Here is a 13,422-nt window from a genome sequence, read left to right on the forward strand (position 1 = left end):
GCTGTAGTGGGATTTGTCCCATAGAACAAAATTTGTCTGTTTTAGGAGAATGATAAGTCGCCTTTACATGTGTCAAGTTTTGAATTGCTGACATGGACAAATATGCATTAAATGGCAGTCACTTTCCATGATAGGCAAACTATTATGGCCGTCTCTGGTGACCCCAGTTAATTAAACCTCCACTACTTGGGGACTTGAACTGACTCACTCATTCTAAAGAAAACTCTAGTTTTCAAGGTTATGGCTGATATTTTCTGGTTGTAAATCATTACTATGATCAAAATCTTCAGTCATGATGAGATGGTTTTGAATCAATTGTGAGTAATGCTTTCTTCCTAAGATGTCTGCATCAATTGTGAGTAATGCAAGAACTCTTGTCCATTGAAGACTTAGAAACTAAATAGCTAAAAACAAAACTCTTCTACTCCCAACATAATTACCTCTCGTTTCTTCCAGCCTCATTCAAAGAAAAGATCCAAAAGTTTGTCAAGTTCAGCTTTTGTGCTTCCGTCTAATTTCTTCTTACATCATGGATATGAAGCAATTCTTGATAATAATAGGGTTTTCAATTCTGTATTGGTGGATGGCATCCTGGTAGTTTATCACTCAATAATTGGCATTTGGAAGAACTATCCAATGAGTAGGGGGAAATCTAAGCTCTGGTTCACAAGGATGGTGAAGGAATATTTTCTTTATTGAGGTCAAAATTTGTGAGAAGATGGAAAGGGTTCGTCAAGAATCTGTCTTAGTCAGTTTTGATGATTTTTGTAGGCTCCTTTCAATGACAGGAAAAAACCCAAGACCTAAGGAACTATTATGTCTAGAAGCTGAATCATCAAAGCCCTTTAATCTATTTGTTAATGAATATTATCAAACAAAAAGTGGGAGGGAACATTTTAATCTAGATATAAAAGATCCCCAAGATTTTTGAAGCCATACTTTGTTGACTTTACAGCCTACCTCCACAGAACATCTGTCTCACTCTATCAGAATGGTTCAATAAGATTTGTTATTACTGGTTTTTTTATGCAACTAAATTACCAAGATGGAAGAAGGTGAAAAAACAGGAAGGAATCATTTTGGGACGTTTCGGGAAGCATGTGGGACAGAGATTTCAAGGCATACCATTCTGTTGTGTTTCAGTTTAGTTATATGGCTCACAGCTACAAAAAGCAGGCTATTGGTACAAAGTCAATAGAGGGCAAGAGTACAAGCCAGCTCCTCAGACATGGGAGGAGAATTAGAGGTCCCCCTAGGGCACAGGTTTCCAAGGTAAAGTACTTTTAAAACTAGCCAGAGAGAGAACAATTTCATTTATAGGTATTATGGACCTATTGCACGATAATGACAAAGGGCTGTTGGACTCACATTTTCTTGGAAAAAAGTAAATGAGAAGAACCCAAATACCTTAGCAAGCGATGAGTTGGCACATGTTGGCATGAGCCCTCAGGACGACGGCCATTATTTGAAAGACAAACTACATGCTGGCAATTTTACGCCGTTGAAGGTAGAAAAGATAAATTAAAATGATATTTTAACATACATCGAATCCAATAATTAAAAAGAAACAACACGTACCTGGTTTAAAAGTCCCTTTCATGGCTCTTTCGAGGTAGTTCGGTTCTTTCGTGCACACCTTAAGGATACAAAATTGAACAAAAAAAAACCCAGTCGACCAAATATTACTGGAGTTTATCCTCTGCAGTAATTAATTTCATGTAATTACCAATGTATTAAATATTCATTTGTTGGATTGGAAGTACCAAGCTCTACAAACAACTAAACAACTAAATATGTCATGTATATTCTTCAATCTTCTAATAACACTGCTCAGTTTTTTTTCCTAATAGAATAGAATCCAACCATACTTAAATAAATGAAACTCATAGCTCTATGGATCTCAACTTGGTTTTTGCTGAGATATATCCATACCCATAAACCCAGAAAGACTAACATTGAATTTTGCTGAAATAGATTATACCCAATTATCACCGAAAGCCCATCTAAGTTATAATGAAAAAAAATAAATGGTTTAACTTGATTCCATACATACATCATACCAAAATCCCGTTTCAAGAATTAAAGACGATGAGTTATCACACTACTCATCATAATCTAGAAAAGACCCTCATTTCCCCCTAAACATTAAAAAAGAAAAGAAAAAACTCGAGAATTCAAACCTCCCAAAAGCAATATAAAAATTGCCACCTCTGAACAGAAACTATAAATTCTTTTGGGTTCTCTTATCTGTATAACGTAAAATCAGGCAGAAATTTTCCATTTATGATATCTTTGCCCTCGAAAAATCCATCTCCGGATGCTGCATAGGATCAATTTCAGAGTCAGTAGAGAGAAGCAATAGATATTATAAACCACAAACATATACAGGGACACAGCTCAAATAATCACCTCAGCCATGAACTTCTTCAGAATATCTTGCTTTTGCATCTCATCACTGGTTGGGAGTCCCATAGACTTCTGCCTTTGATCAAACTGTAAAATTTTTCCAAATCGATCAGGAAAAATGAATTGATATTTGGTTTCTTATATATATATATAAACTATGTGACCGTACCCAACAATGCATAAGAATATGCCACCAAAGAATGTACTTAAAAAATCATTGAATGCCAGGAGTCCAGAAAGCATAATCAGGCATAGGTCTAGATTTATTCAAAGGTGTCTGCAGGAAACGTATATAATTTGAAGAAATTAATAGATCAATCATAAAATAAAATTTTCCTCATGAACATGAATTTATTAGCATCATCAGCATCCCTTTACAAATGTCCTATTATATCTAAAAACGAGGGCGTACCCATTGAGAAATTTTTGAGGAATTCCACGAGGAAGGGGCCTGATTTGAAGTTTCAATAATTGAGTGAGTCAGGAAAACTGAAAATTTGTCCTTGACTCCATTTCAACTTTAAAGGGGGTCTCTTGGTATAGAAACAACATCAAAGCTACAACTACAGCTTACAAGGTGTGGTGGTTTGGAGGAGAAACTAATTCTTAGTGCCATTGCTACACACAGTTGAGCTTTGGGGGTAAGATGATGACTATGGTTGGAAATACTGCCAAACTAGGCATGCAAGTAGTAGTTTGCCAAGTCATAGGAATGATATTAGGATGAAAGTGGCGCTATTCTTAGAGTTTACGGATATATTACTAATTAGTTAGGGGCATGGTTAGGGTGATTTGATATAAAAGTAGGGGGTGGAAAAGGAGGCAGGTAAGAAATTGTTTAGTGAGTCTGAGCTTAAGAGGTATCTGAAGAGAGAGGAGATTCAAGTGTCTCAACTTACTTGGTGGTTTTATTGTAATATTGTTACCTTATATATTTCAATATATTTGGTTTCTATTACAAAGTAGCTTGAGTTCCATAACTCATAGTAAGAACGTACTTGAGACTTCACCTTCCTTCAGAATGGGGAGGAGAATTAGATTTCAGCGGACTAGGTTGAACAACACATCTTGCCAAGTTTCCTGAACTTCATTCCCTCACCAGCAGTAAAATAACTTTGAAGTTAATAATCCACTATAAGAGGAACGGAGAGGGTTTAAAAGTACAAATCTTTTGGCTATTGTCACCTAGTTGTAAGTTCAACATCTTCCTTCGATCGGAGGTTATTCCTAGAGTTATGAGTTGTGACCAAAAAACTATAAGAATACAAGGCTCCTAAAAAGATTAAGATATTCATGTAGTCGTTTTCCCAGTCAAGTAAATCCTTGAATTGTTCAGGCAATATGGACTGAAAGAACTGATAGAAGTTTAATGATATGGCCAACAAATTTTCAGGTTTTAAGGGCAAATTGGTATCAAAGTGGTGCTCTCTTGGTAGAGTTTCTACAAATATACTTCCACCAGTAGTCAAGTCATCTACCTAGATCCTAGAAGAAGGATATTCCTTCTTTCCAGGGGTCAGAAATCTGAGAAATTGAAGGGAAGTGTTGATATGTAGAGGAGATGATAGACTAATCAAAATGCAATTTATCCTTTTGGTGTGGATTTCAAGTTCTTCCTGTGATCGTGTGACCATACTTCTGAAGGAATTCACATTTATTGGGGTGGTTCTAGTGAACTCCTAGCTGGAGTCTATAAACAATACTAATGACTTTTCACTAATGCAATAAAAAGTACTTGTTTCAAAAAATAAAAAAATAAAAAATAAATAAAAATAAACAATACTAATGTCGGACTCCTTATCCTTGAAGTTGAAGCTCCTTCCTTCAGTGGGTTCCCTTTTGTGGGTGGCTTGGTTTTTTTAAGCCTAAGCATTCTTTCATTTGGTCTCATTGAAACAGTCATTATGAAATAGTCACAAATTCTGACTATACTCCCAATGCAGTTCACATTTAGTTTGATTTCTATTTTTCTGTAAACTACTAATGGGAGCGAATAGATTTTTATGCTTTTTATAAGCTTTTTATAATAACCTATGGAAGTGTATGAAAAAGTGCTTCATGAATTATCCTCCCACATCAAATTTGAGAACGTGCTTTTTCTTTTTACATATTTGTGCACATTTAAATGCAATTTTTATGCAGAAGAAATAGAAAAACAACACGTGAGTATATGTCGAGGAAAACCTTGATACAAATAAATCATAAGTGTAATAGATAAAATATAGATGATCAAAATACAAACCATCATCTTTTCAACTGTTTGCCGTGTCTCTGGATCCAAATCAGACAGTTTGCTGTTCTCAGGTTCAACCTTCTGAGTATCAATCTCAGGTTCCCCCTTAATTAAATACTTCCACCACTCCATTTGGTTGTGCTTGGTCAATAGAATAGAGATGACGCTCTGATCCTCTGCAACAAGTATCAAAATAAAACAAGGAACATCAAAAAATAGTTAGAACAGTAACTTTGATACCCAGGTGAACACAAGGAACTGGTTTCAACTACCTCAATGCATCCCTTCCTATTTATGTTATCATCTATTTCCAAGGACTTGAGCAACATCAAGATAATCCATATTTATAACAAAATTTAAGATTATTTGAACTGTTATTATGTGAACAAAACCCCAGAAATACCTATGCTCCAATAACAATCATCTGGCTTAACAATCTGATAAAGCTCTCCCTGCAAGCATGTGACAATAATTCAGAACTTGAAAAAAAAAAAAAATTAACACACTGCAAATATATCTGAAACAGAAACAAGCAGCTTCAAACAAACATACATCTATCACTGGTGGTTGACCCTTTAGTCCAACTTTGAGATGATTCTTCTTGATCTCACACACCACAAACCTGGACTTAGTTCCTTTGGGTACTGGTACATTAATGTTGACCTCTTGGAGACTCTGTGTCCAACAGTAGTTTTCCATATCAAGGCCATTACCATTGTTGGGAACTGCAATGCCACAAGTAAGAAACAAAGTTCAAGGCAACATTTAGTATAGAAACATACTATATTCCCATGTGCATAAAGGCGTCGGGTGGGGGGTGGGAACACTACTTTGGCAAAGTTACTTGAACAACCATAATCATTAAAGGGTCAGTCAGGCAGTTGAACTCACAAGGAAACAACGATATATTTCATAAATTTGATAGGGTAAGCCTCATACTGAGTTCCAAATTCCAGTGGAATTCTAGATATCTTCTGCAAATTCATTATCAAAAGAGAAGACAAAAACTATCAAACTGCATGAAGAGAATATAATGCTCGACTCAAGAGGATAAAATTTATGCTCCACATCCCAGAGAGCAGTCATATTTTCCATACAAAATTTTCAACAAAAGTTAATCACGACTTGTGAACTCCAAATACTTTAATTCGAAACTTAAAAGTCAATCACCACGCTCAAAGAAATACACGTACCTAAAGGGACTGAAGCTAAAACTAACTCAGGAGAGCTCTACTTTCAATTTATGGAGGATCAATGGATTAATCTACAACCTGATATCCAAGTAAAAACTAGCTAACTACAAACTAAAGCCATTAATTATTCAAACAAAGAACCATAAACTACTACCAATAATTCTACATCAAAATGCCAACTTTATCAGTCTAATTGCTAAAAACCTTGCCAGTTGGCTACATCATTGACAGTTAGTTAAAAAAAAAATTGACAAAATGAAGAACGAACAAGTAGAGGAAAGGGATGGGGATAAAAGAAAGCTCACCTCTTGGACCATTCTCCTCTTTCTTCTCCTCGGTGCTCTCCTCCAACTTCACATCCACCTTCTCTTCTGGCGGTGATGCCACATTCCTCGGATCCTGCTTTACAGTCACCGGCGCAGCTTCCTGCTTCACACTCCCCACCTCTTCCTTGATCCTCTTCTCGGCCTTTCCTTTAAGCTCAAGTGATTCCACGTGCTTCTTTCTCTTCTCCACAGCTCTACGCACTACCGTCTCGATTTCCTTCTCGACTCTATCCCTGGAGAGAAAATCGCTCTCCTTGGCAAGAAAATCGAAAACCTCGTTTAAAAACCCTAGAGGGTTTGAAGGGTCAAAGTTTGCACTGAACTGAGAGGGCTTAGATGATGAAGACGACGGTGGAGATGAGGAGGAGGAGGAAGGCTTCTTCGGCTTTGGGATTTCTTCCTTTTCTTCGTATTCAGAGATAATCGCCATGGCGGGCAGAAGCTGGCAGAATCGCTAGATCGCGGGTGATAATCGGTCCAACAGGTTGAGGGTTTATGGGTGAAATTTCCGACGACTATTTATATAAATCCATTATTGGTATCTTGAGAAGAGTTGGGCCAGCCCAATAAGGATAAATGGGATTGGGCTTCAAGATTGGTATTTTGAGAATAGTTGAGCCAGCCCAATAGGAATATATGGGCTTGGGCTTCAAGGTCAATGCTAGTTTTTTTTTTTTTAAAATGGATTTAATTATATAAGTTCACTCTAACAATTATTAACATGACGTGACATCTATCTTTTATTAATTTTTAATTATTAAAATTAAAAACATTTATTTTTTCTTTTTTTTTCCCTCACCATAATCGTTGTTGCCACAGCTCGATGTTGGTAACTATATTATGAGATCTAACATCGGTTGGGGAGGAGAACAAACTATTTTATAGGGGTGTGGAAACCTCTTCCTAACATACATATTTTAAAAACCTTAAGCGAAAGCCTGAGATGGAAAACCCAAAAAATATCCATTAAGGGGATCGGGAATAAATCCCGCCCACAAACGTCTTTTATAGGGAGACTATAATTAACTGTTATGTAAAAATAAGTTTCGTGGATGAATGTAATTCAGATCTCAAATTGAGACGTTTTCCTTAGAAATCTGAGCATCATATTGTAATTTCTAAGTTTCAAGCAATTATAGAATTGCACCCGAGCCATTCAATCAAGCCTTGATCATCAAATTCGATTGTGGAGTTATTCAATTTAGAGCAGAGGTTTCCAAATCGTAAGAGGTAATCTAATTCTAACTTTATCTATTGGTTGATCCGAATCTTTATATATAAGAAGATGTTAATAACTTTAATTCAAGGGTTCTTGCTTAGCTTGTGTTCTTATCAGTATGTTCATCATCAGTAATTACAATCATCAGATCCTAAAATTAACGATTTTCATAAATCGATAGCGAAATTTTAGTCTTGAATTATCTGTTTGATAGAAACATAAAGGTGTCATTTGGTGAGTGGGCATGTCAATATGTGATCTTTAAAAAAATGAAATTTTGGTCATCTTTTGGATTGGGTCCCACAATCATTAATGTAAGTGCAACTAATTAGTTGGTAATTTAGTCGTTAACTTAAGATTTAATCATTCTATTTAATTATGATTAATGTGATTTATCTGAATTTGCCTTTAATCATATCTTATTGTTTCCTTTTGGACTAAGTACAACATTTGTTGTACCCTCGAGCATGGTCAAACTAACCTAACGTGTATGTTTGGATAATAAATTTGAATTTTATATTATCGATTAAGAGATCAGATGTTCGAATCTTATCACTCTATATATTATCGAACAAAAAAAAAACAACAAATCCAGAATATTATCTTCGACATCAATTTGATGGGTCGAGAGATTTAAAAAAAAAAAAAAAAAAACATTCATATTTTCTTTTGAATCTTTCCCCACTCATTATTGCAATTTGTTAAGGTTGCTTTAGAGCTACATAAAAACACAACCAAATTGCTCAATTATCTTCCAAATTTAAGAAACAAGACAAACAAAATGATTGTCAAATTGAATTATATAATAAAATAAAATAAAATAAAACCAAAAGATTTCCCAATTTTTACATCAAACATGTTCTTAAATTATGTTTTTTTTTTTTTTTTTCGGTAGAGATATGATTAGTTGTCAACTTCTCCCTACTCGATAGTTATATGCATAGGTAAGCTGTTATTGTTGCCTTTTGCTTACATTCTCATATAACACCAATTTCAATTTCTCAAATCTTGTTCTTAAAACTCTTTTTCGAAATTCTCTGCTCCCACTTTCTAAATCTTTCTTCTTGAACCGGGGCTAGAGGCTCGAGCATACGTCGCTTGGTCGTAGGCAACGCGAGAATGAATAGGGTTAACTCACTTGTTTCTGAAAAGTGAGTGTCACGTAATCGCAAGTCCACTACCATCAAAGTGCGATTATGACAAGTGACTCAACAGACATTATTGAGTAAGAAAGATAAATAGGTATAGAAAGTCGCGAAAATATATTTGAAATGATATGTATGGTGACATCAATCAAACAAGATATTATGATAAAAATAAAAAATTATATTATAAAATTCTTCAAAGCTATAGTTTATTAATTTAATTATAATTTTTTTTTTTAGTGTTTTATCTAGCTAATTTACTATTTTTCGAGTCTTCTACGAATCGGGCAAGCATGATATTGCAAGAATGCTTTAAACACTAATGGTTTGTTCACGGGTGAAAGTGAAGGGCAAATAGAATAAAGTTGTATTGAGTTTAATGATAACACTGAAGTAATATGACATTGACACATTTTTTATGTATTAGATATAAGATCGAAGATCGAAAATTTTAAAGTACATAAACTTATTAAACATAAAATCGAGAATTCAAGAACATATGAGATATTTTAAAAGTTGACCCAAAAGAAAAAAATCTATGACTTCAGAGGCTAAACTTGTAATTTGACAACCTTCTTTTTCGTCGAAGGAATCAAGGGAAAAAATTTCAACTTTAGCCGTGTCAAACACGATGAAATGGAATCTTTATTTTTGTCATATCTAATCGACTCTACTACATGTGATTAGGCCATTTCGGATCCATCGATTCGTGAAGCATTTTTGTGTCTATTTCGTGGCAATCGAAGAATTTGGTCCAAAAGCGTAAAGGAAAAGTTTGAATAGAGACTTCCAATAAGCACCTAAAGCTTATCTAAAATTTACCCATTTCTTAGCTTTTGATTCAAGGGTGTCAAAGCAAAAAAAAAATCTTCCCTCTCGCTCGTTTTTAGTTGAGCGATATATGCTCGGGTTAATATTCGTATTAACTGTTAGACGAACACGACTCTCCACAATGGTATGATATTGTCCACTTTGAGCATAAGCTCTCATGGCTTTGCTTTGGGCTTCCCCAAAAGGCCTCATACCAATGAAGTTAGTATTCCTCACTTATAAACCCATGATCATTCCCTAAATTAGCCGATATGGGACTTTCATCATCCAACATTAACCAGTTTTTTTTAGTTCGGAGAATAATGTAGAGATACAAATTCACTTAGACCCTATAAATGTCAAAAACTCGGTCACTAGCCAACCTGTAGGTTTAAGGTTTAGGGTTTAGGTCCAGGACCTTATTTGGAAGGATTGGTCAAACGAGCCAAGGTCGAACACCCAAGGGGGCGGCCAAAAAGGCTTGGGCAAATTCGTGGACTGATCTTTCTAAGGTTCGATTAGAGTTAGCTTTGAGAATGCTTGAACGTTTTCTCGGAATATCGCATTTCGAATTTATATGGTTCGATTACTATGTTCATCCTCTTCTCGAACTTTGTACTGAGTATTTACGTCTATCCTATAGTACAGTTGAATTATAATTTTAAATAAATAAATAAAATTATAGAAATAAAAATGATGGTGACGTGGCCACATGGGTTTCAATGAATATAAAAGGACAATTATATGAAACCAAAATCTTTATCACAATTAATGCACTAATTAAAATTTAAATCATGGACCAACCCCTTACTCACTCCATAGTCACATCGGTCAACTTGTTAATAAATAATTAACCAAATTATTTATATAAAAAATATATTTTTAAATTAAATTTCTTGTAATTCATTATTTAAAAATGAAGAATAATTTATCCTCTGATTCTGGTGGAATCGGTTACAGGTGATTACCCCTCTCGACGTAGACCAAGGAACAACCATTCCCCTTTATTTAAAGCTTATTCTTCTCCCATGCAAATCCACATTCAACCATGAACAACTACAACAAGCTCCACTCCTCCGGCTCCGGCGACACGCCGGCCACCTTCCAAGTTTCTCATACTCCCAATCCACCACATCCTCCGTCCTCCTCCGCCTCACGCCGCCGCACCCGAATCCTCTTTGTCTCCCTTATCTCGATCCTTCTGATCACCGCGTCCGCCGTCTCCGCCGCCGTCCTCATCCATTCCCACAGCTCCCATATCCCCCACAACAAACCCACCCAAGCCATCTCCCACGCCTGCAGCCGGACTCTCTACCCTTCTCTCTGCCGCTCTTCTCTCCTCTCCTTCCCCGGCTCTCTCTCCGCCGACGTCCACCACCTCGTCCATATCTCTCTCAACTTAACCCTCCAACACCTCACCAAAGCCCTCTACGCCTCTTCTCAAATCCCGGTTTTTCAAATCTCCAATAACCCTCTAGCTCACTCTGCTTACCAAGACTGTATCGAGCTTCTAAACGACGCCGTTGACGCCTTCTCTCTCTCTCTCTTCTCCACCTCAGCTTCTAACCATGACATCATGACGTGGCTTAGTGCTGCGTTGACTTATCATGACACATGTAGTGATGGATTTGCGGATGTGGATGACCCGGTCAAGGATCAAATGGCGTCGAGGCTGAGTGATTTGTCGGAGATGATTAGTAATTCTTTGGCTATTTTTTCTGGGTATGGTGAGGGGTTGCCGGTGCAGAATAGGCGGCGGCTGATGGAGAGTGATAGGGAGTGGGCGGCGGAGAATGGTGTCGCGGTGGCGGAGGGGGAGTTTCCCGGGTGGGTTAGTGGGAAGGATAGGCGGCTTTTGGCTGCTTCCATTTCGGCCATTCAAGCGGATATTGTTGTTGCAAAGGATGGGAGTGGGAAGTTCAAGACGGTGGCGGAGGCCATTGAGGCGGCACCGTCGTCTAGTGGTCGACGAATCGTTATCTACATTAAGGCTGGAAAGTAAGATCAAATTTCAAAAAATTTCAAAATTTATTTTAATGGAAATAATTTCTATTTTTATTAAAACATTCTAAATAATTAATTATATTTTATAAACAAATCAAAATACTTTTTTTTTTTTTTTTTATAAATTGTAGCTATTTTTATTTTTTTTAAAATAATAAAAATTTTGGGAATATTTTATTAAAATGACATTAAAAAAATTAATTTTAAAAAAATAGAAAACTATGAGGCCCTAAAGTTGGTGGGTGGAATTATTAGGCCATAATTAATAACTTAACCCTCATTAAAAGGAAGGGAAAATAAATTATTTTTAACAAATTTTATCCTATGTTTAATCATTGACTTCATGTTATTATTTATCATTTCATAACCTATAGTTTTCATAATAATATTTTACTGCATACGTAATAATCTTTCTGCATACTACAATTAAATAGTTAAAAGTCGGGATAAAGGGTATTAATGTAATTTTGCAGGTACGAAGAAGAGAATTTGAAGGTGGGAAGGAAGAAGACAAACTTGATGTTTGTGGGAGATGGGAAGGGTATAACCGTCATTTCAGGTGGCAAAAGCGTTTTTGACAAAGTTACTACTTTTCGCACCGCCACCTTTGGTATATACTCTCCATCTCTTTTTTCAATTTTATTCCAAAACTTTTTCTTTTTTTAATTCTTATGAATTAAATTTAAATAAATGAAAGAAAATAAAACTAGTGATGACGTGTCGTTAGTGCATTAGTGTGTTAATATAAATATATTAATTAAATGTTTTATTAGGATAAGCATTGAGTGAGTAAGCTATTTAAAGATAATGATAAATTAAGCTAATTTTTGAAGCATTTATTAGGCTACAAAATAATTAATTGATTTATCCACGTAATCATACGAGAAATTGTAAATTCCAGCTGTGTTTGCCAACTGGCAGGTAGCCTCCTTTCTTCTCTGCATTATTATTTTTTTAGGCCAAGTGGGCCCATTCATATTTATATGCTAATTGGTGCATTTAATTAGTAAAGTCAAAGTTCATACTATGTAATTTAATTTCATATAACTTAATGTTATAAATATTTTATATACGATAAATAAATTATTATTTATATTATTTTGCAGCCGGTTCTGGGACAGGAATAATTTTACGAGACATGACAATCGAGAACACTGCGGGGCCAAGCAAGCACCAAGCAGTGGCACTTCGTGTAAGTGCAGACCATGCGGTGGTGTATCGTTGCAACATAATTGGTTACCAAGACACTTTGTACGTGCATTCGAATCGACAGTTTTTTCGAGAGTGTGACATATATGGTACAGTGGACTTTATTTTCGGAAATGCAGTAGTGGTGTTTCAAAGCTGCAATATCTATGCTCGGAAGCCTATGCCCCAACAAAAGAACACTATCACTGCTCAAAACCGAAAGGATCCGAATCAGAATACTGGAATCTCCATCCATGCCTGCAAGATCCTCGCTACCACTGACCTTGAAGCCTCCAAAGGCTCTTTTTCGACTTTCCTCGGTCGCCCTTGGAAATTATACTCTAGAGTTGTTTACATGGTATCTTCAATGGGGGATCACATTCATCCACGTGGTTGGCTCGAGTGGCAAGGCTCTTTTGCTCTCGACACTCTTTATTACGGCGAGTATATGAATTCTGGGCCAGGAGCTGCCACAGGGCAGCGAGTCAACTGGCCAGGTTATCGGGTCATTACTTCTACGATTGAAGCCACCAAATTTACTGTCGGACAATTTATCTATGGCTCTTCGTGGTTGCCTTCCACTGGAGTGTCGTTTTCTGCTGGATTATCTGGTAACTAAAATTAAAATTGCAATACTATTTTTGTAGTATTAATTTTTTAGGATGTGGTTGATGACGAAACGTGTACAGTCTCATTCCTTTGATTAATGCTCTTGCCAGGAAAATGAAGAAAAGAGAAGAAAATAATGTGTGCCACATTCCAATTATGAGAGTTTATGTATTGTTATAATTGTGATTGTATTTGTTGTATCATCGTTATATATTTTTTTCAGAATAAATTTGTTTTCTTGTTTTATTTTTAATATTTGTAGTTCTTGCATTCAAAATATTAATTTTAA

The 13,422-nt window shown here is 35.9% G+C and overlaps 2 protein-coding genes across 2 annotated transcripts; one reads left to right on the top strand and one right to left on the bottom strand.

Annotated features, from left to right (window-relative positions):
- Nucleotides 1–1,966: 1,966 nt before the first annotated feature.
- On the bottom strand, nt 1,967–6,645 carry LOC111491313 (protein BOBBER 1-like). The gene is made up of 6 exons (XM_023140185.1): nt 6,138–6,645; nt 5,192–5,364; nt 5,043–5,091; nt 4,649–4,815; nt 2,410–2,493; nt 1,967–2,320 (listed from the first exon to the last, which is right to left on the bottom strand). Exons 1-6 carry the CDS (start codon nt 6,586–6,588, stop codon nt 2,282–2,284), a joined length of 963 nt encoding a protein of 320 aa, XP_022995953.1. The 5' UTR covers nt 6,589–6,645; the 3' UTR covers nt 1,967–2,281.
- Nucleotides 6,646–10,376: 3,731 nt separating this feature from the next.
- On the top strand, nt 10,377–13,379 carry LOC111491552 (probable pectinesterase/pectinesterase inhibitor 61). Its single transcript, XM_023140512.1, has 3 exons — nt 10,377–11,330; nt 11,810–11,946; nt 12,443–13,379. The coding sequence occupies exons 1-3, from the start codon at nt 10,381–10,383 to the stop codon at nt 13,141–13,143; spliced, it is 1,788 nt and encodes a 595-aa protein (XP_022996280.1). The 5' UTR covers nt 10,377–10,380; the 3' UTR covers nt 13,144–13,379.
- The last annotated feature ends 43 nt before the right edge of the window (nt 13,380–13,422 follow it).

The sequence above is a fragment of the Cucurbita maxima genome, unplaced genomic scaffold (genome assembly GCF_002738345.1).
Source record: "Cucurbita maxima cultivar Rimu unplaced genomic scaffold, Cmax_1.0 Cma_Scf00016, whole genome shotgun sequence".
NCBI classification, from domain to species: Eukaryota; Viridiplantae; Streptophyta; class Magnoliopsida; order Cucurbitales; family Cucurbitaceae; genus Cucurbita; species Cucurbita maxima.

What these genes read in the sequence shown, in the direction of transcription:
- LOC111491313 (XM_023140185.1), bottom strand. Translation starts at nt 6,588, where the DNA reads ATGGCGATTATCTCTGAATACGAAGAAAAGGAAGAAATCCCAAAGCCG. An exon ending in AGAGGAGAATGGTCCAAGAG is followed by an intron (nt 5,365 to 6,137) that starts GTGAGCTTTCTT and finishes GTGGCATTGCAG; the next exon opens with TTCCCAACAATGGTAATGGC. An exon ending in AAACAGTTGAAAAGATGATG is followed by an intron (nt 2,494 to 4,648) that starts GTTTGTATTTTG and finishes AAAATTTTACAG; the next exon opens with TTTGATCAAAGGCAGAAGTC.
- LOC111491552 (XM_023140512.1), top strand. Translation starts at nt 10,381, where the DNA reads ATGAACAACTACAACAAGCTCCACTCCTCCGGCTCCGGCGACACGCCG. An exon ending in ATCTACATTAAGGCTGGAAA is followed by an intron (nt 11,331 to 11,809) that starts GTAAGATCAAAT and finishes GTAATTTTGCAG; the next exon opens with GTACGAAGAAGAGAATTTGA. An exon ending in TTTTCGCACCGCCACCTTTG is followed by an intron (nt 11,947 to 12,442) that starts GTATATACTCTC and finishes ATTATTTTGCAG; the next exon opens with CCGGTTCTGGGACAGGAATA.